Source organism: Plasmodium berghei (assembly GCF_900002375.2).
Source record: "Plasmodium berghei ANKA genome assembly, chromosome: 5".
In the NCBI taxonomy this organism is placed as follows: Eukaryota; Apicomplexa; class Aconoidasida; order Haemosporida; family Plasmodiidae; genus Plasmodium; species Plasmodium berghei.
The window spans coordinates 365,953-388,054 of NC_036163.2; the positions used below are offsets into that span (position 1 = coordinate 365,953).

The following is a 22,102-nucleotide window of genomic DNA, read 5'->3' on the forward strand; positions in this document are numbered from 1 at the left end:
TGCGATTTTTTGGGTATTTTTTCCGATTTAGAATTTATAAGCACATTATTTATATTAATCCCGTATTATAGCAGTATATATTAATTTTTTTTTTTTAATGTTATATATATTATTTTTAATAGTTCTTTCTATTTGAATATCTATTATTTTTTATTTGCTTTCTTAATTTATATATTATGTATATGCGTATGCGCACATTGCTATAATATGCTAAAAACTTATAATGGGGGGAATTATACAAGTACACTATTTATTACAATGTAACGATAACTTATTTATTTAAATAAAAAAAATAATTTAAAAATATGTGATGCACATAGTTAATATATATATTCTAAATTACCTATTATTTTTATGTATTCCGTTACTTTGTAATTATGATAAATATATATGTTTAGAGATTTTATTATATTGCATACATACACTTAATGCTAATAATAAAAAGTTTACTAATTACATAAAAAAATGTAATTGTTTTTCCGGCTTTTTTTATATAAAGCAATTTTAATTTATATATAATTAATTAAAAAAAATATATCGTTCTTTATATGCATATAATAACATTTTTTTTTCTAATTTTATAAATTTATTTTACAAAAAAAAAAAAAAAAAAAAATAATAATAATAATAATAGTAACAATAATAATAGTAATAATAATCAGAGGAATGCTTAAAACTTTCCCATATTATTATAAAATATGCATATACGCGATTTTTTGTGATTTTTTTTTAATCTAACAAAAATAAATACTAAATATTTATATATATGTATATAATACGGACATTTAATAATTTTGTATCCCGTCATAGCTTTCAAAAAGCTCTATATAAAATATATCATATGATTCTTTTATTTATATTATATATTTAAAAAAAAAACTGATAAAATGATATTGAAGAAAAAACTCTTATTGATTGTTAATTTATTTATCATATGCGTATATTTAGATTTTCACCACGTCGATTCAAAAATAAACAAAATCAATTATAACAATGATGATCTTATAAACAATTATGTTGACATTCCAATGTCCTATTCGAATTATAATGACGAAAACAAGAATGAACTTGGCAAATATTCTGATGGGAACATAAGCGAAGTAAATAGTGAAAATAGTAAAAATGCGAAAAATTGTGACAAAACTCAGGGATCAAATGGTGAAGAATTAAAAAACGAATTGAATGATAACAAAGATGTTGTTTTGGAAAATGAAAAAGAAAATATAAATAAAAATTATGACACATTCTATTTATTTAAAAATCCATTAAATATTAATAAAATGTTTAAAAAACAAATGAGTATGAACAGATGGAATAACATTTTTAATTTTTTCAAAAACAATAAATCCCAAGAATTTAAAGGAACTAAAAATATTTTTTTAAATGAAATACAAAATAGTTATGCATATAGAAATGGGTTATATTTTAGCGCAACTAGCGTTGGAGAATATAATAAAAAAGTTGATAAAAATAAATTTGCTAATATAAATTTTCCAGATAATACTATGATTTTAGTTGTAACGGGAAATAAATTATTTTTACAAAATTTAATATATTCTGCTAATAAAGAAAATGCAATTAAACAAAAATTCACATATACCATGAATAAAATAATAAACAATTTAAAAAAAAAATTATATTTCAAAAATTTTAATTATCAATATTTATATAGAAATGATTCATTTGCTAATGATACTTTAAAAAAAAAACTTGATATGGATTTATTAGGTGAATTATCTAACATAACTCAAACAATATATGTTGATGATAATAAAGTAAATATGCATAAAATATATGGTGGATGGTTTCATTTCTTGGGTATATTAGTAATTAATGGATATGATTATCAAATTCAAAATAATATAAAATATAATGATATTTTTGGAGAAAAATGTAATGATCCAGTACCGAAACATTTATTATCTGAATTTATAAATTTATTTTCTAAAAAAAATACAGGAAAATATCAAAACGGATATTTATTAGGCTTATGGAAAGATTTTCCAAATAATAAATTTGTAAATTGGAGATATTCTTTAGAATTATTTTTATGGGATTTGTTGGGAATATTACCTCATGAATTGCCACATCCATCTGATTTAATTGCTAGTTATAATAAATATGACGATAACACAGAATTAGAATTAGATCAAGAAATAGAATATAACAATGGTGAATTAAAACAAATAAATAATGAACATAAGGATGGTGATTTACATCATTTTGATATTGAAAATACTTGGCATAAAATGATTATGAATAAAATATCATCTCACAAAGGATTTGATGCTACTATTGTTTCTGCACAAGATTATATGAATGCTAATGGATATGATAATGAAATATTATCTAAATATTATAATTTAAAAAATGAAAAAGAATATATATTTCTTATCCTTTTAAATAAAGATTTTTTTGTTGATGAATTTGTTAAAAGTCAAAATTATAGCATAAGTAAACAAAACTATTTTGATAAAATATTAAAAGAAATAATAGATGATGTAGTCAAAATATTAGAGGAAGTTAAAAATAAATTATTTCCAGATAATGATGATATCAAACCAATTATATCAGTATATAATTACCTAGAAGAATTTGAAAATAATTCTGCAAAAATTAATCCACATATTTTAGGAGAAATTGCAGGAATAACAAAACATCTAAAATGTGAAAACTTATTAAAATCATCTAATAAATGTACTAAAGATATATCTATTCATTATAAATATGGTGGATGGTTTGAATTTGGAGGTGCTATATATGTTAAAAATGTAAATAATGTTGATATTTCTTATGAACATAGAAATGATAAAGAACCTATAATTAAAAAACAATATGAACAAGCAATATTATCACAAGCTAATTCTAATTATTCAAGTGCTGGATTATGGAGGGATATACCAGAAAAAAATATGATCCCATATAGATACCCATTAGAAGTTTTTGCTTTAGAAAATCCTGAATTAAATATTTTAAATTTGAGAGATATACATCCATTTATTGCAATGAACATTTTAAAAAAAGGATTAAATTCTATGCAACCCCTTGAGCAAGCAGCATTACACGATCCCAATCAAATTATGATTACATCATTTCCTTCTGGTAATAATAATTCAATTACATCTCCTAATATTGAAACTTATAATGATGGATTTATTATTAATGAAAATGTTAATGTACATGATAATACTGATGAATATAATGATTATGCAGATCCATCTAATATACAAGATGATGGAATATATATAGAGATTGATCATGGATTAAATACAAAATCAAATCCAATTAATAAAAAAAATGAAAATACACAAACCTTAGATTTAATAACTAATAGAAATTTATTCAATACAAGTACAAGTAATATGGTCACAGGAAATCCATTCTTTTCTAATAATAAACATCAAAGTTTTATCGATAATTTTAATTATATAACAAAAACAATTAGTAATAATAAAGAACTTCCAAATGATGAAGATGAAGATGATGATGATGATGAATATTTTGAAGAAGAAGAAGAAGATGCAGATTCTAGATCTATTATACATAATAATAAATACTTAAAAAATATTAATGATTATAATAAAAATGATACAAAATTGAATTCTTTTACTAATTACTTAAATAAATACTCTAAAAATGATAATAAAAAAGAACCTACCATTAGTACTCAAATTTATATATTCATGATAGTTTGCATTATATTCCTATTTATAGCTCTTTTGGCTTTAATAGGATTCAGAATATACAATTTGTTAAAAAAAAGAAAATTAACAAATAGTAACCAAGGAATTGTTTTGTCTTTAAAAGAAAAAGGTATTATCCCTGTTGCTCAAGGATTATCTGCACCTTGGTTAAATGCTTAAATAGATTTTGATGGATATCAAACATAAAAAAATAAAATATAAATTAAAATAATTATATATTTCTATTTATTTGTGATTATATTTAAATAAACCGAAAAATACAGTAATAAACATAAAGGAACTTCATTACCAGTTTATTACAATTTTATTACATTATAATTTATACTAAACAAATTAATTTTATTTAATATACTCCGAAATTCCGCATCTTGTAGCATGTTTATATTTCCATTTTTTACTTAATATAATGATATATATATATATAATACCCATGATTGGTTGATTATATTATGTATATATGTGTATATATAGAGGCATACATGTAATTTTTAATTCGCTAATCTGTGAAATATCATTTCATTTATTTTCTTAATTTAATATTTTTAATTTCATTGATAATACATATATAATTAGGTACGATTTAGTTTTTTTTATTAATAATAATAAAAATTAACATTTTTGAGTGCTTATTGATTTATAGTTTTATTTTTAAATTAAATGAAGTTTCTATATATATAAAGGTTTGTTTATACATAATATGTATATATACTATTCTTATGAATAAATTGCCTATAAATAATAAAGCGCTTTATGCTTAAAAAAATATATAGGCAAATATTAGCAACCCCCCATAGTAGTTATGCAAAATATATACAAATCAGGCATGTTATTTATACATTTTTTTCCAATCATCAATTGATACATACAAAACGGAAAAACCACTACTATTTAAAAACCATTCTCTCAAAAAATAATATGGCTTTAAACAAGTAGTTGTACAATTTTCATAAACAAGTTTTTTTTCGCTCGCATTTTCAGAATGACAATTTTCGAAAAACTCAGTTATTTGTACATTTTTTAAGTATAAGTTTTCGAGGTTATCAATTACAAATAAAGCTTTTTTTTTATGTGTGAGAAAATCCTCATTTGTGTTTTCTTCTATTACAATGTCAATCATGTAGGGATAATAAAAATATTTTACAAAATGAGCTATTTTTTTATTTCTGAACAAGTCAGATAAAAAAAGAGTAAATTGTTGGCTAGCTCGATCTTTTTCGCTTGTTATGTCTTCATTTATTTCAAAATATTCTTTTTTAATATGTTTGCAAAAGTCAAACAATTCATTAGGCATCCTTCGTTCCATTATCATATATAACATTTGCAACATTTTCGATATAATATTTAGCAATTCATAGGTTATTTTTTTTTGCTCATTTGGTTCATATTTTTCGATAAATATTTGTAATCCTCCTCTCATTTTGTTACACAACATTGCCATTAATATTTCAAGCAAATCAATATTATTTGGACATACTTTTTTTTTTAAAACGATTTCTACAAAATAAAATGATATAACTGAAAAGGCACACTGTGGTAAATGATGATCATGTATATGCAAAATATTTTTTCTTAAAACTTCATTTAAATAACTGTATAATATTCGAATTTGAGATTCTTGGATGGAAGAAAAAAAATTTATGTACTGTTCAGAAAAAAACTGAAATAAAATTATGACATCATGTTCATTAAAAAAATTTAAATGACTATGTACATAATTTATACAATAATTCAAAATATTTATATTTGTTATTTTTAAATCTGTACAAACTTTTAAGAAATATATGAATGTGTTAATATCGAAGGAAAATTGTGAGCACTTTTCAGGAAATTCTTCTAGTTTTTTAGCATAAAGTCCAGCTGTATTTTTTTCATCAATATCAATGTGGTGTATTTTTATATTTTCATTGACCTTATTGTCTTTAAATTCGAAACTTGATATTTCATCTTTATCATCTATAGATAGTATCGTATTTTCTTTCACATTTTTTGTTTTTTCAAATTTCTCATTATTTGTGGATATAAACTTATCATATATTATTTTACTTTCCTTTTTTTCAAAAGGTAATTGATTATTGCTTTCATTATAATGGAAAAACAAATTTGTTACATATTTTTTTATTCCTATTTCCCATTTTAATTTCCCCTTTTCTACATGAACACAAATATTTTCATTTGTTTTCAATTTTTTGAGATTGAAAAAGTTTTCTCGATTTAATATAAGATAAAATACATATTCTATATAAAAATTTGCTATTGAATTTTTTATGTAGATTTTATTAATAAAATTTTTTTTTTTTTTTTTCAAATAATCAATATTTTTATGTATAAGGTAAAATAAATTAATTAATGACTCATTTGATAAATCTTTAATTTGTTTAAAAACATTATTTTGTGACAATAAAAAATAGAAAAATTCTGAATCGATATATTTTAATTTAGACATATATTTTAGCATGTATATAGTATAATTTATATTTATTTTAGTATTGTTGTTTTTTGTGATATCGTATTTTATATAATTCATAATTTGGTGGAAAATAGTAAAGTTAATTTTATTTATGATAGACATTGATTTTAATAAATTAATTATAATGATTTGATGAACAGATTTTTTAATATTATTTTTTAAATATAAAAATAATTGTTTATATGTTTTATCTTTACATTGAAAATATGAACATGCAATAATAGTTTCAATTACAAATTCAATAGGCCAATAAAAATTTAACATATGTGGTATTCTTCTTATTAATTTTCTAACCGTTTTTTCATTTTCTTCTTTTAAATATTTTTTATTTAAGCTAAATAAAATTAATGCTTTGGCATGATATCCATATTTCATTATATTTATATATTTATCAATTTCATTCATAAACCTTTTAAACATTCCTTTTTTTTTTATTTCAAATATTGTATAAAATTCGAATAAATCAATTAAGTTATAATATTTATATTCATGTACACATTTTTTGAGTTCACAATTTATTGTATGAACAAACGAACTGTTTTTTACTAAATCTTTAAAACTATTATATGTTTTTATTTGTTCAGATATTGCAATATTTTTTTCTTTACAACTTTCTTTTTCCAAAAGTTCTACATTTGTTTTATTTGAAAAAATGAGACTTTTGCACACATATCTTTTTATAAGTCTATGAATTTTTTGATCATAGTTAATATTATTTATTCCTATTGAAATAGAAAATAAAATTTTGTTTAAATGTTTGCATATAAATGTTATATCATGTTCATCAAAATTTTCAAAACGCATAGATATCGTACTATCTAAATAATTAAATAAATTTTTATTAAAGTATAAATATCTGTCCCCTAACAATAATAATTTTATAATATCATTATTCTCTAAAATATAATTATTTGTTAAATTTTTTAATAATAATGTATACAAATTTTCCAATTTAGAAAAAGACCACATATGGTAGTTAACCATATCATGCGCTTCTATAACAATTCTTTCTTTTTTTACATTGTTTAATCCAATATGATGAAGAAATTCAAAAACATAGAAAATATTAATTTTGCTAAAATAAAATATATGATTTTCTGTTTGTTCCATTTCATTTTTTCCATCTTTTTTCTTTTCATTATTTTGTAAACCTTCTTTACATAGTCGCTTTAAAAATTCTTTCTCAATAAAATAATTTCTAATATTTTTTGTGTTCATAAAAATGGATAATTTTAACAAGTTTGTATTATTTATATATTTAACAACATCATGGTTATTTTTTTTTGTAATAAAAAAATAAAAACTTTTCAAATGTGTGTAGTTTACTAACTCTTGATTTAGTTTTGTTATTCGATTTATATTTTCATTTTTATTCATCAAAATATTGTTCTCCTTTTTATTTTGTTTTTCAAATAAACATATTTCATTTATAATAGTGAGGAAACTATTTGAACTGATGTCTAAATTGTTATTACATTTTTCAACATCATTATTATCAAATATATTATACTTGGGTTTATATAAAATTTGAAAATTATTCTTAGAAAATATATTTCTAAATTTATTTTTATTGACAATAATATTAGATATCACATTATTATTAAGATATAAATTTCTTATTTTTATTTTTTTTAATAATTTTAGTTTTTTAAATTTTTCTCGACTTTTCCTTTCATATAGCGGTATTACATTTTCCTTTTGCGATTTTCCAAAATAACATCTGCTAATTCGAAAAACACCAACTATGGCCATATCTTATCTCATATTTATTATCATATACAAATATGTATATAAATAAAAACAATATAAACAATTAAAATAAAACAAAATATATTCTATGATATATATATATATATGCGGCCTGCATCACTTCACAGGCATAAAGATATGGTAAAACTTTTTTTTTGCTACATATTTATTTGTATAAATATATATTTTTTCCAACATTTATTTTTTTTATCAATAATAAAAATAACAACATTATTTCGAATATTACTAAATTGCTACATTTTCCTATTTTTTTTGTGCATATTTCTTATAAACACAAATAAAATATATTATGCGAATATATTTTTAAATATTAAAAAATTAGTTAAGGTGTAGTGAGCGGTAACTTTGTGTGGATGTTGTTAAAAGGGAAACAAACAAAATAAAAAAGTGTTGAAAAAATAAAGAAGTGTTGAAAAAATAAAGAAGTGTTGAAAAAATAAAGAAGTGCTGAAAAAATAAAGAGATGTTGAAAAAAATGATGCAAATTTTGAAAAAATAAAAAACATTTGCGCGGCTATGGACTGTTTTCGTCACTCTTAAGATCCCCATCCTTCAATGACAATTTACTAGAGCTCCCATTCTAATACATAAAAAATAGTAAAATATATGAATAAATAATAACGAATAAATAATAACGAATAAATGTAGCGAATGAACTGAACATCAAGGTGTAGTGATTTTGTCACAAATTTTGGAGAACCTCTTCTTCTGGGATGTCCTCAAAAGAGTCCATTTCATCAAGGCTGGAAAAAATATCTACACTGTCCCCATTTTTAATGTTTTCAAAATTTTTGATGTTTTTTTTTGTGGATTTAATTTCACGATTCTGAAAAAAAGCGAAAAAAAATGAGAAAAAACGAATAAAAAAACGAAAAAAATAGAAAAAAAAATGACGAAGTGGCATGTGCTTACCAATTCATTGGGGATTCCCTTTTTGTCTACAAAATATTTTCGTTGGAAAGATTGAGGTGGATTATCATGGGCTTGAAATGTGAAATCGGATTGACTTTCGAGAGTTTTTTTTAATTGTGGATATTTATTTTTTAAATCAAGTAGTATAGATTGGTTGGATAAAGAATTAAATAAAACAATCTGCTGATTTTTTACTTTTTCTAAATCCAAACGCTTATTAATAATATTATTTAAATTATTTTGTTGGTGAAAAACATTCTTAACTAATAATTGATAATCCGTATTCGTAACATCATATCTGCCTTTTAAATCATTTTGTAATTTAAGAGCTTGTGATTTTTGTTTTCTTAAATATAAAATCATATTCTTTAGCATAATTAAATTTTTTTCATCTTTTTTTAAATATTTTTTTTCTTTATTTATAACTTGTTCTAAATCTTTTCTTTTTTGATCCGCTGTTCTAACATCTTTTTCTTTCTTAATATAACTTTTGTTAATATTTAAATTTTCTATATTTATTTTATTTATATCATTTATAAGCTCTTTAATTTCTTTTTTTATATTTTTTATATTTTCTTTTTTATATTTTATATCTTTATATAAACATATATTTAAAAATTCGAGATTCCTTCTCTCATCTTTAAGACATTGATATCTTTTTAATTCATGTTCATATATATAAGAAAGTCGATTTAATTGGTTTTTTTGTTTTTCAATGTTTATTTTTCTTTCAATATTTTCACCTTCAAGCTTTTTATTTAATTCTTCAATTTTATATATATCTTTACTTTCAATATTTGGATTTTTTATATTTCTATAATTTAATTTAACTAATTTTGATTCGTTCATAAATTTTTTCCACATTTTATTTCGAGATTCACTATTTTCAATATCTTTATTCTTTTCAGTAGTTCTGTTAGAAGAAATATTTTCTAATATCATGTCATTAATTTTTTCACTATTCTGCTCGCTAATATTTTCATCAATTTTTTCATTAATTTTTTCTTTCCATTTTTCTTTCCAACCTTCTCCCTGATCCCTTTGTTTTGTCTTTTTCTTCATTTTTTCTTTTTCGTTTTTTTTTTCATTTTTATTTTTTATATCTTTTTGTTTTTGCTTTTGTCTTTCTGGATCCATTTCCTCATTTTCAAATCCTTCCTCATTATATGTCAATGCTTTTTCTTCGATTTTTTTTTTTCTTTTTTTTTTTTTTTTATTCTTTTTATTTACTATTAAAATTTCATTATTATGATTTTTATTATTCGAAACTTCTTGGCTAATATCGTCTTGTTCTTCTTCCTCTTTCCTAAAACCCGAGAATTCTTCACATTTATCCTTAAAGATCATACTCGATTTTGTTATATTTTTTTTTTTTTTTTTTTTTTTTTCATACTGACTATTATATGATTCTTCATTTTTAAATTCAAAGAAATCAAATTCCATATTAAGTTTTTCGTTATCTGTATTTTCGTTATTTGCATTTTCGTAATTTGGGACATTTTCATAATTATTTACATTATCTTCATCTTTAAGATGTTCATATTTATTACCTTCTTTATCATTATTTTCAGTTTTTAACAAATTTAAACAAGACAATTTATCAGATCCATGAGTTTCAATTCCTTTCTTCATATGTTTGAATGAAGCATTATCATAATCTACAAAACAATGAATAATATGTTTCAAATTAGTTATTTTGAAAAAAAAAAAATATAAACAAAAAAGAAAAGAATCATAATTTTCCTATTTCATTACCATTAGTAACAAGATTGCGATCTGGATTTATTGAATTAAATAATTTTTTTGGAATAGATAATGGAATATTTATTTCTTTTACTTTTCGTATTTCAACAATTTTATTCATAACACAAAATTGATCAAAGTCTAAATATCCATCATTATCATAATCAGAAATATTCCATATTTGCATAAGTTCACATATTGATATATTTGAAGTATTTAAATAATATTCTCTAATCATATTTCCTTCTATTTTTTCTTCATTATTTATATCTAATTTTTTGAAAATCCTTTTATATTCTTCTTTTTCTGTTATTTCAATTCCCCAATCAATAGTTCCTTCTAGATTGGAAATATTTGAAAAGGATTTATGCCTTATTATATCAAAGCTTGGAAGGCAAGGAGGTTCTAAAAATCATGAAAAATATATCATTATATATTTATTTGTTTCTATATATTAGATGTACATCTATTTTCATTTATTGCAATTCACTTACGTCTATTAATCATGTCAGAACTCAAGGGATTTCCATTTTGTGCATGAGCAACGAGCCTACAACAAATGAAAAAGTCCTCAAGAGTTAAATACCCCTTGTTTTGAATATCACTATATTCCCATATCTAAAAAAATCGAAAATGCATAAAAAATTGTTTTATATGTTTTTTTCATTTTTTTTCATTTTTTTCAACTTTCTAAAGCTCACTGAATGCAAAACCGCAATAGATAAACCAGAGTTTTGTAAAAAAGATGACGCTGTTTTATTATCAATATAATTATGTTCGTATTTATCGTTTAAGCTGTAAACAAATATAAAAAGGTTGAGCGAAAAATATGGAAATATATAACCATGGAATATATTTTTTACTATTTCTACTTTTTTTTCATTACTTAAATAAATTTACATAATATACATATTCTTCTGAGGAAAGAGATATTCTATTAGTTGACCATGTTGGGGGTTCTGAAATATTTAAAACATTATTTTGAGGATTTTTTTTATCGTTAAATGTGTTATTCATTTTACTTTCAATTTTGTACTTATAAATAATTATATTTCTTATATCAGTGAAAAAAAAATTATTAATTTGTAGGTTAATACTTAATTTGACATAATAAAATATATTACATATTTTTATATTGTTTAATTGTCAACATATATTATACACTAAAACGGACTAAATACAAACTTTCTGATAATATACATTAATTTCTCAAACTTTTTATTTGTTTTGAATCTTAAAAATGTGCTTGAAAAATGCTGTAAAAGAAATCGGTCTTATTCATTTAAGTATATATATGTTTAAAAAATGAAAAATATTATAATATGCTTAATTACAAAATAATAATAGGATCAAACAGGCATTGGATGTGATAATAAACAAAATGCTGAAACTGTAAATGGTAAAATGCAAACTTTGAATCTTTTCCATAAATGCAAAAACTAAGAAAACGTGTATATACTGTCTTAAAATAAATTACTAGTAAAATACATGCATATATATACATTTGTATCCACAAAATGAACACAATTAAATATCAAATGTTACACAAATTAATAAGCTAATAAATAAAACAATAAGCATTTCAGAACAAACTAAAATATATGTAGGATGTATATATTATGACATTTGATGCTTATGTATATTATCAATATATTTCATAAAATTTTAAATTATATATTTTAAAACAAGCATATAATATGATTGTATTCTAGAATAAGGTAATGGCATATACATACCCACGCAAATAACTTGCGAGGTTGATATAATTAAAAGTAATAATATAAATATTTTTATTTTTTTAAGATTAAAATTATTATAAAATTCACAAAAACTATTTATATTAAAAAAAAATAAATATACTCTAAAAAAATTATTAAATAAAACTATAGTAAATAGAAAATATGAAAAGAATAATTAAAATAATAAAAATTACAATTTATTTCACATTTATTATATATCTTTTTTTTCTTTAGTTTGAAATTTATTATATAGGCATATATTATTTATTATATTTTGTTTGCTCATATTTTTTATAGTTTTTTTTTTTTTACTACAAAAATAATATACTATCATTGCCCCATAGCGATAAATGATATCCACATATTTTTAAAATAATTCCAATCAAATAAAAAAAAATGATATATTGATTAAACAAAATATTTAAAAGAATTATTTATATTATAAATCGAATAAAAATATAATTAGTGTAATATTTTCAAAAAGTTCTATTATATACCCGTATACTAGTAGGACAGCAAAACAAACAATTATGTATATATACTACCCTCAAATAAATATATAATATATATATAAATATATATATAAATAAATATATAAATAAATATATAAATATATAAATAAATAAATATATATATGTACATGGTTATCTACCATTTCTTAATATATAATGTTAAAAGCATTGGATGGAACACAAAATTAGTTTTTCCATTCAAATAGTTATATTATGTATTGTCTTTTTTTATTTTTTACATATAATAATATGAACGTTCAGAATAAGTTACATTTTCGATTATAAAAAAAATATGCCGCCATTGTTTGATTGTTTACATAATTACTAAAATAGGAATAGTTTGGAAATAAAACTAGAAACAACTAAAAAATATATACCAATTTTAAAAATGTACATATATATAATTACAATTGAATGGTAATTATGGTTAAGACACCATCATGGATATATAAGAATAAAAATTATTTTAAACAATTATTAAAATCATGTTAAAATGAATATATATTTGCATATACAACAACAGGATAACCTAATATGGGTTGAGTACAAATACATTGTTTTTTTATATTAAAGACTGTTTGTTTTTTCCCATTTTGTAATAATTTTTTAAAAAAGTTAAAAAAAAAAAAATTAACTGATTAAATATGTGTGTATTTTCTTATTAAATCAATAGCCATTTTATTGGCATAAACTTATAATTTATTTTAAGCCTATTCATATGTTTATATAAAAGTCTGATATTACTAAATATTTCTATAACATAAATAGCTAATTCACTTTCTGTTTTATTATCAAAATAATTTAAATATATCATAAGGATGGAAAAGGTATTATATACATATTTAAGTGTATATATATTCCATATAAAAAAAAAAACTATATAGAAAATGTGTGTTTGTTTTATGTTTGAGGTATATTATTTTGCCAATTTTACAAAATCATAATATATTTTCCTCCAATTTAGCTATTTATATAATTATAAAGTCTTATTTTATTTATATAAATAAGTAATTATTTTAATGTATTTTTTGACAATTTTTTCATAAAATTTATTTTAACAATTTTTGCATTTTTATGCTTAGCAGTTTGATAAATAAAATATATTACACAATGCACAAATACAAATAAATATGCATGTATATAGAAAAAAATACAAAATAGGAATAATGTTTTTCCAACAAAAAATAAATAAAATGTGTACAATTAAGTTATAACGAAAAAATTTAAAGAAAATTGGGAATAAAATCATGATTACATAAAACACCCTTTTAACGAAAAAGGGAATAAAAAGGAAGGTATGTGAAAGGCTTTAATAAAAAAAGAAATCCTGAAAAAAATACTTATATGGTGATTATATTGTTTTATATCATTGGTATTATTAATTATTTGTATTTTTTATTATTTATTCCCATTTTACTTTATTTACAACATACAATAGTTAAGAAAAGACTTATTTTATTGGGAACCTTTTTGGGAAACGAAGAAAAATAAAACGGGAAAGATAAATATAAAATTTATATTTAAATACACGAAAAGGGATCCAATTAAATGCTAAAATGATAAAAAAATATAATAAATTTTAGAAAATTCATTATACACGCGCATATATATATAAATTTTTAATAAAGAAAATAGAAAGTGAACTAAAAAAAGAGAAGAAAAAAAGAAAGACGGGCAAGTATGCCTTGTCGTATTTTTAGTTACATTTTTATATTTCCAAACCTGTGAATGGGCAAAAGACTTGTAAAGAAATTGAAAAGAAATAATATCCTGTACAATTGTACCAACCAATTTAGTATTAATTGAATAAGGGGGTAAAATGAAGTCTAAATTAAATGCCTTTCTGAAGCGACTTCTAAATAAGTTCGAAAATGAATTTGGGTCAAACAAAAAAAAATATGTCACTTATTTTAGGAAAAGTATATACAACGACTATAACATTAAAAATCCAAGATATAATAAATTGTGGATGCGATGTATGTTTTCGTCAAAATTAGGTAATAATTTTTCTAGCCAAGATATGGATAATATTATTGAAGGCAGTGTAAGGAAGAAAAACAGCAACGGATATAGTAGTAAACACTTATCACTGTATTTCCAAACATATCAAGTATCGAGCAAAAGTTTTTTTTTAGCCATGCTAGCTATTTTTGGGATGTACGAAATTATGAACAGCAAGGAAGAAAAGGGTAAAAAAAAAAAAAAAAATTTTTTTGATTTGTTATTTCCAAAGAATAAAGCTAGCTGTTGTGGTATTATGGCATATTTAGGTGATGGAGATGCCTCAAAAATATTAATAGATGGGATTGAAATATTACAAAACAGAGGATATGATTCATGTGGTATGTCAACAATTGATAAAAGCAATTCATTAAAAACAACAAAATATGCAAGTAGTTCAGCATCCAATGCTATTGAAAAATTACGTGGAAATTACATGACCAGCCATAAAAATGATAATATTGGTATTGCACACACAAGATGGGCAACACATGGGAGTAAAACTGATGAAAATGCACACCCTCATGCAGATTATAAAGAAAGAATTAGTCTTGTACATAATGGAATGATTGAAAATTATAGAGAGTTAAAAAAATTTTTAGTACAAAAAAACATTCCATTCAAATCAAATACTGATACAGAAGTTGTTGCAAATTTAATTGGATATTTTTTAGATCAAAAACAAAGTTTTCAAGATGCTGTTGTATCTTCTATAAAACAGTTAGAAGGAACTTGGAGTTTTTGCATTATTCATAAAGATTTTCCTGACGAAATGATATTAGCAGCAAATGGTTCGCCCTTGCATATAGGTATAAAAGATAATGAAATGTTTGTAGCTTCTGAACATTCTGCATTATTTGCATTTACTAATGAATATATATCGTTGAAAAATGGAGAAATAATGTTAATAAATAAAAATAATATTAACAATTTAAAAATGATAAAAAAATTTGATAATATACCAGAAATAGTTATACAAAAAACACCAGATCCATATCCACATTGGACAATTAAAGAAATACATGAGCAATCTATAAGTTTATCAAAATCTTTAAATAATGGTGGACGATTTAATCTTAAAAATAATATTGTTAAATTAGGTGGTTTAGACCCATACGTCGATGAGTTAAAAAATATAGAAAATATAATTTTAATCGGTTGTGGTACATCATATTATGCTGCATTATTTTGTAAATATATTATGAATTATTTACATTGTTTTAACACTGTACAAGTTATGGATCCTAGCGATTTTAATATATCTTCTATTCCGAAAGAAAAAGAAGGAATTATATTTATATCACAAAGTGGCGAAACTCGTGATATTATTAAAGCTTGTAAATTAGCAGAATATTTTAATTTAAAAAAATTATCGGTAATTAATTCAGTGGGATCAACTATTGCTAATATGACTGGTCGAGGTGTATATCTAAATGCAGGTCGAGAAGTTGGTGTCGCATCAACAAAATGTTTTACATCTGAAGTTTCTGTATTAACATTAATAGCTTTATGGTTTTTTCAAAATAAACAAAATTTAAGCTCAAATAATAAAGTTAGTTCTTTAATAAATTCATTATATAGATTACCACGATATGCGGATACAACTATTAAATCATGTGAAGATACATGCAAAGCATTATCACATAAATTGTCCAATGCAAAGTCAATGTTTATCATAGGAAATGGAATAAGCTATCCAATAGCTTTAGAGGGTGCATTAAAAATTAAAGAAATTGCATATATACATTGTGAGGGGTCGACAGGAAATGCTCTTAAACATGGCCCTTATGCCTTATTGGGAGGAAATGACAACATACCTGTAATTATGCTTATTTTTAATGATGGCACAAAAAATTCAATGATTAGTATTGGCGAACAAATAAAATCAAGGGGTGCACATATTATATGCTTAACTGATGATGTAAATCTTTGTAATCATTTTGCTGATGACATTATATTGATACCAAACAACGGTTTGCTTACATCGCTACTTGCAGTTATACCATTGCAAATGTTGGCTTATTATATGAGTGTTAATTTGGGTCACAATCCGGATAAACCTCGATCACTAGCAAAAACGGTTACAGTATAATACGAAAACCGCTGTTCTATTTATCCGCAAACAGTTTCATATATGTAGTTTATTTCGATTGCATTCACCTTTTTCCAGTTTATTACAGTTTTATTTTTTTTATTTTTTATTGATTTTTTTGTTGTTAACCCTCTAGTGAATACAAACAGGGTGAATCTTTTTGGGTTACCCAAGATATCATGTTTTTCGCTAATCTAATTATCACCTTGAGGGGAAAACTGTTAATTTTTTTTGATATTTTATTCACAAGAAGTGAAATATTTGTATATATATATATATATATGTATAATACATACGTATTGCTACTTGTTTTCCCATGAGTGTGTGCGCAAACTAGGTTTCGCCTAACTTATTAATATACTTTCATGTTTCTGTATTCATTGCTCTCGTAATTAACATTAAAGATGATAATGTTAGCAACGAACTTGAGTCCTTTACAATATTAATATCGTATACATATCCCCATTTTGAAAACTGGTATATATATTCCAGGTTGCAATAACGATAGACATCTTTGTAATTTATGTAACCTTTTAAAAATAAATAACTAAATATAAATGAATTTAAAATTTGTGTGCATTTATAAAAAATAAAAATTTCTGAATTGTTCATATTTTTAATCAAATTTTGAATTGTTTTATGAACATGTTCATCTTGTTCAGGGGTTTCAAAATTTTTAGCGCTATTTAATTTTATTTTATGAATATCTTCAAACATATTCATAAATTTATTATAAATATTATTTTCTTCTTCACGTAAGTTTTTAATTTTATAATTTTCCAAATAATTAACACTATTTGGTAGATTTATAGGATTCTCTAAATCCATAATTTTTTTTTTCTCGGTTCCAAAAGAATTTATTTCATCACTCCTATAAAAAATTAAATCAGTTTTGAAATGATCATAAATATTTTTTTCTATCAAAGCTCGTTGCATATCGAAGTGTGACATTCCATTAATGTTGCAATTTGAAAAATTTGTTAAAAAATTTCCTGTTTCATTTCTGCAATTATCTAAGTCTTTGTCCATATTATTAACATGATTGTGAGTATTGTTCTTTTCTTCTTTTTCCAGATGATTAATTTTATAATTATTATTATTTTCAGTCTGAATTATATTAATATTGTTTGTCTTTACACCTATTCCCTCTTTGGGATTTATAAAATCGATTAAGTTATTCATGAATAATGTTAAAGGCATTTTTAAAATATTCATTTCTTTACTATTTCGTAGTAACTCTAATTTTACAAGAAAAGCTAGATCCATATTTTGAACTGCAAAAACATTTCTATTGTTTGTTAATAATTTTTTTCCATCAATAAATATTTCTATCTTGTTAATACTTGCATTTTTTTTCAAATCGATTTTTTTTAAATTCTCAAATTTCTTTAAATTATATTTTCCTTCACCAAAACAAATAAAAGAACTATTATTCTTTTTAAAAATATGAAATATATTATTTTGTATATTTTTCCTCTTCATATTGTAGAAAATTGAGAATGTATATAAATTTAATGTATCTTTTGGTTAGGGTAAAAACAAGATCATTCATTGTTTTCAATTTTTTGAATATTACAGATTGATTGGCTTATTCATATTATTTTTATTGTTGTTATTTTTTATAAACAGATACAAACCATGTAATCAAAAAAACAAATAAGCGAAAAAGGGATGAGATCCCCACTTGATGTTTAAAAACGCAACAAGCTACACCCTTAAAGAAAATATTGCTAATACATGTAAAATAGTATATTGGATAGCTAATATAAGAAAAAATAAAAAAAAACATTAAATATCAAAACGGAAAAATATATTCTAAAATTGTTGAAAAAATAATATCAAAATGGCGCACACGCCGACAGGGTCCTCTTAGTCATTATAATGAGGATACATTTTTAAGAAAAATATAATAACGCAAATATTTCATTTATTTTTTTTTTTCTTTTATCGTGTTTATTTTTTAATTTTTTTTAATTTTTCCTTAATCTACATTATTTTAAAAAATTCAAAAAGGAAAGCGATGGGGCTACTATTAAAAAGTGTAAAAATAATATAATAAAATAAGTTAAAAATTAACATAAAAATTTATTATTACAAGATAAGGCATAGCATATAATTTTGAACAAAATAAAAAAATGTAGGAATAAAAGATAAAGTATAAAAACCAATATATGCTGCAAAAACATAATACAGGCACGTGATACACACACTAAGAGGTTAACGTCATATTATAACGTTGTTTTTGACAAAGAAGAAATAAATTAAATATAAATCTATAGATTTAAAATACTATTTAAATCGTCTGCTTATTCAAAAAATTCCTGATTGTTTCAGCATTTGAAGTAGGTACATACTCTTATTGTCGTTTTGTTTCTTACATTTGTCATATATATTTTGATAACCATTTTTAACTGCGTCGATAAGCATATTTCGTATAGTATCATTTTTTAAGGATTGGAGTATAAAATTTTTTAAATTGTCATCATTTAATTTTTGTACTTTATTTAAAAGAAATATAATATCTACATCTTTTTCATTTTTAATTGCTTGTTCTATTGAATCTGTTTTTTCTTCTTTATTATTATTGTTTTGTGGTGTATTGGTTTTAAATCCAATTACACTTTTTTTTTTTTTTTTTTTTTTTAAAAAATTATTATCCATATTTGCACCTAATCCAAAAAAGTTATTTAATTCAGATAAAAGATCATGTTGATTATCATCATTTTCATTATCTATTTCTTCACTATCATTGTTATTATTTCCAAAAAAATTTTTAAATATTCCTGAAAACAATGAATTAGGAAATAAATCATTTAAATTATTATTCATTCCGTTATATGAATATCCTTCTCCATCCTCTTTATTACCATTAAAAAAATTATCTAAATTATTATTGTCATCATAATTATCTGAATCTAATCCACTTCTCCGTATTATTATTTGTGTATGCACATTATTATCATCATTTGTAAATTTTCTAACAATTACATTTCTTCGATTTTTATTTTTATTATCATGCCCCCCATTTTTCCCGTTAAGAAATACTCTCATTTCAGCTACCTTTTTTATTAAGTCTGTTTCATCTTTACAATCTTTAAAATTGATCTTTTGCTTTGTCAATTCTTTTTTAAAATCGTTCAGAATTTCAAAAGAATATTCAGGATGGGATGTGTATACATTATATAAAAAATTATATTCTTCAATTAGAGCATTTTCATTTTTTTTATTTACATTATTAGATTTAAACAAATGTAAAGAATATGAATTATTATTTATTTCATAATTTACAAACTGCTCAATAAGTTTTGAAACTTTTTCTTCTCCCAAATGTTCATAACCAATAAAATTGCTATTAGTATTCCTCTTCATAATATTTACAATATCATTTAACATATTTTGTTTTTGTTCATTATTTAACTTTTTAAAAAATTCTGTAATTTCATTATATCTAATATCAAATTCTTTTTTAATAGTTTCTCTGTCATTAGTTTTTAACACACTTGGACCATAAACCAATTTAATTGCATATTTTTTTATTACATCATCAGTATTTTTACAATCTTTTATGTATATATTTTCACTTTCTAATTCATTTGTTATTTTTAAAAAATTTATTTCTTTTTTTCTTAACTGTTCATAAATTTCTTTACATTTACGACTTATTTCAACATCGTCCAAATTTTGGCTGTTTTCGGAAATATCAATTGATGTACTCTCTTTTGATGATATATGCATAGATTTTCCTTCCAAATATAAAATTCCATTTTTTAAATCAAAAATTAATTTTTTATCTTTTAAAAAGTCCAACCCTAATAATATAACATTTTTATCTAAATATTCCATATTCCCTTTGTAAACATTATTTAATTCTGCATTAACTATTTTATTATTTTTTGTGATAATGTTAAAATTTTTTATGTCAACCTTTTCCACACTAAATTTTTTATTTAATATATTTTCAACAGTTTCGACAGATTTTGCATCATTATACTTATCTGGAAATATATCACTGTTTACAATAATTGTTCTAGAATTTCCTGTGTCTATAAAACATTTATGAGGTTCAGATTCATTAATGTTTGCAATAAAGTATTTTAAATTATTTGAATAATTTCTTAATGATATTGCATACATGTTTTCTTTTTCTTTATGAATGTTATCTCGTAATTCATTACAATTTTCGTCATCAATTAAATTAATTTTCATATTTATTGTATCAAATATAACCATGTTGAACTGTTTTAATATATCAAATCCAATAATTCCATCAAAACTTTTACTAATATCATTATTTTTTATAACATAAAAATCGAATTTTTTTTTAATATGATCGCTAATAGTTGTGATGATTTTCGTTGCTTCAAGTTTTGTATTGTTTAAATATATTTCGTCTTTTATTTCCTGAACATCACTTGAATGAAAGTTCATGTATAACAACTTGGGATTAATATAATTATTTGATAATGTGTTATCAATATTTTCTTTCATATCAAAAATTCCTTCCTTCTCATCTTTTTGAAATATAAAACTGTTATCGCTACATAGGTCTATTATAAATGTTCTTTCTTTATTATTTATAAAAAATTTACTATAAAAAAAATCATTATTATTATCATTACTTTTAAATTTTTCAATAATCAACTCTTTTGGATTAATATTATTTTCTGCATTTAAAAATATATTATTTTTTTCTTTATTAAATTTTGTGGGCATGTGTGGCTGTATTTTATTCCCATTTTTTTTTTCAAACACACTATTGTTAATAAAAAAATGTCTTTTATATTTATTTTTATTTAAGCTACTTGGGAATGTAGCTAATTTGTTACTTCCATTCAGTTGTATTATCTCATTTTCATTCCATCGTAATTTAACAGAATTGTAAAAAGCGCATGATAAAAATGACCATGTTGCAAAAAGGAGTAGAACAAGCATTTTTTTTTAAAATTTAGCTAGCCATATGAAAACTTTTCAAAGGAAAAAAAATAAATCTTTGAAACATGGTTTTTGTTTTTGAGAAATCTTATAGTAAAATGTAGCATAAATATAAAAATAAGCCAACTATACATACAAGAAAAAGTAAACAAATACACTTGTGACACACAAATTACGAAACAATATCTTATTTACAAAACCTTCATTATACAATCATTTCATAGCTATCC

At 22.0% G+C, this 22,102-nt stretch overlaps 6 protein-coding genes across 6 annotated transcripts; 2 read left to right on the top strand and 4 right to left on the bottom strand.

Moving 5' to 3' along the window:
- Window positions 1-887: 887 nt before the first annotated feature.
- PBANKA_0509000 (exported protein 3, putative) lies at window positions 888-3,863 on the top strand (the record flags this gene model as incomplete). Its single annotated transcript, XM_034568331.1, has 1 exon — window positions 888-3,863. The coding sequence occupies one exon, from the start codon at window positions 888-890 to the stop codon at window positions 3,861-3,863; it is 2,976 nt and encodes a 991-aa protein (XP_034420331.1).
- Window positions 3,864-4,530: 667 nt separating this feature from the next.
- Window positions 4,531-7,923, bottom strand: PBANKA_0509100 (conserved Plasmodium protein, unknown function; the record flags this gene model as incomplete). Its single annotated transcript, XM_034568332.1, has 1 exon — window positions 4,531-7,923. The coding sequence occupies one exon, from the start codon at window positions 7,921-7,923 to the stop codon at window positions 4,531-4,533; it is 3,393 nt and encodes a 1,130-aa protein (XP_034420332.1).
- Window positions 7,924-8,455: 532 nt separating this feature from the next.
- Window positions 8,456-11,613, bottom strand: PBANKA_0509200 (EF-hand calcium-binding domain-containing protein, putative; the record flags this gene model as incomplete). The annotated part of the gene is made up of 7 exons (XM_034568333.1): window positions 8,456-8,521; window positions 8,642-8,767; window positions 8,854-10,511; window positions 10,609-11,001; window positions 11,091-11,214; window positions 11,298-11,391; window positions 11,483-11,613. 7 exons carry the CDS (start codon window positions 11,611-11,613, stop codon window positions 8,456-8,458), a joined length of 2,592 nt encoding a protein of 863 aa, XP_034420333.1.
- A 3,053-nt stretch (window positions 11,614-14,666) lies between these two features.
- PBANKA_0509300 (glutamine--fructose-6-phosphate aminotransferase [isomerizing], putative) lies at window positions 14,667-16,940 on the top strand (the record flags this gene model as incomplete). The annotated part of the gene is made up of 1 exon (XM_034568334.1): window positions 14,667-16,940. One exon carries the CDS (start codon window positions 14,667-14,669, stop codon window positions 16,938-16,940), a length of 2,274 nt encoding a protein of 757 aa, XP_034420334.1.
- A 363-nt stretch (window positions 16,941-17,303) lies between these two features.
- PBANKA_0509400 (ATP synthase mitochondrial F1 complex assembly factor 2, putative) lies at window positions 17,304-18,422 on the bottom strand (the record flags this gene model as incomplete). Its single annotated transcript, XM_034568335.1, has 1 exon — window positions 17,304-18,422. One exon carries the CDS (start codon window positions 18,420-18,422, stop codon window positions 17,304-17,306), a length of 1,119 nt encoding a protein of 372 aa, XP_034420335.1.
- An 828-nt stretch (window positions 18,423-19,250) lies between these two features.
- Window positions 19,251-21,872, bottom strand: PBANKA_0509500 (conserved protein, unknown function; the record flags this gene model as incomplete). The annotated part of the gene is made up of 1 exon (XM_034568336.1): window positions 19,251-21,872. The coding sequence occupies one exon, from the start codon at window positions 21,870-21,872 to the stop codon at window positions 19,251-19,253; it is 2,622 nt and encodes an 873-aa protein (XP_034420336.1).
- Between the last annotated feature and the right edge of the window lie 230 nt (window positions 21,873-22,102).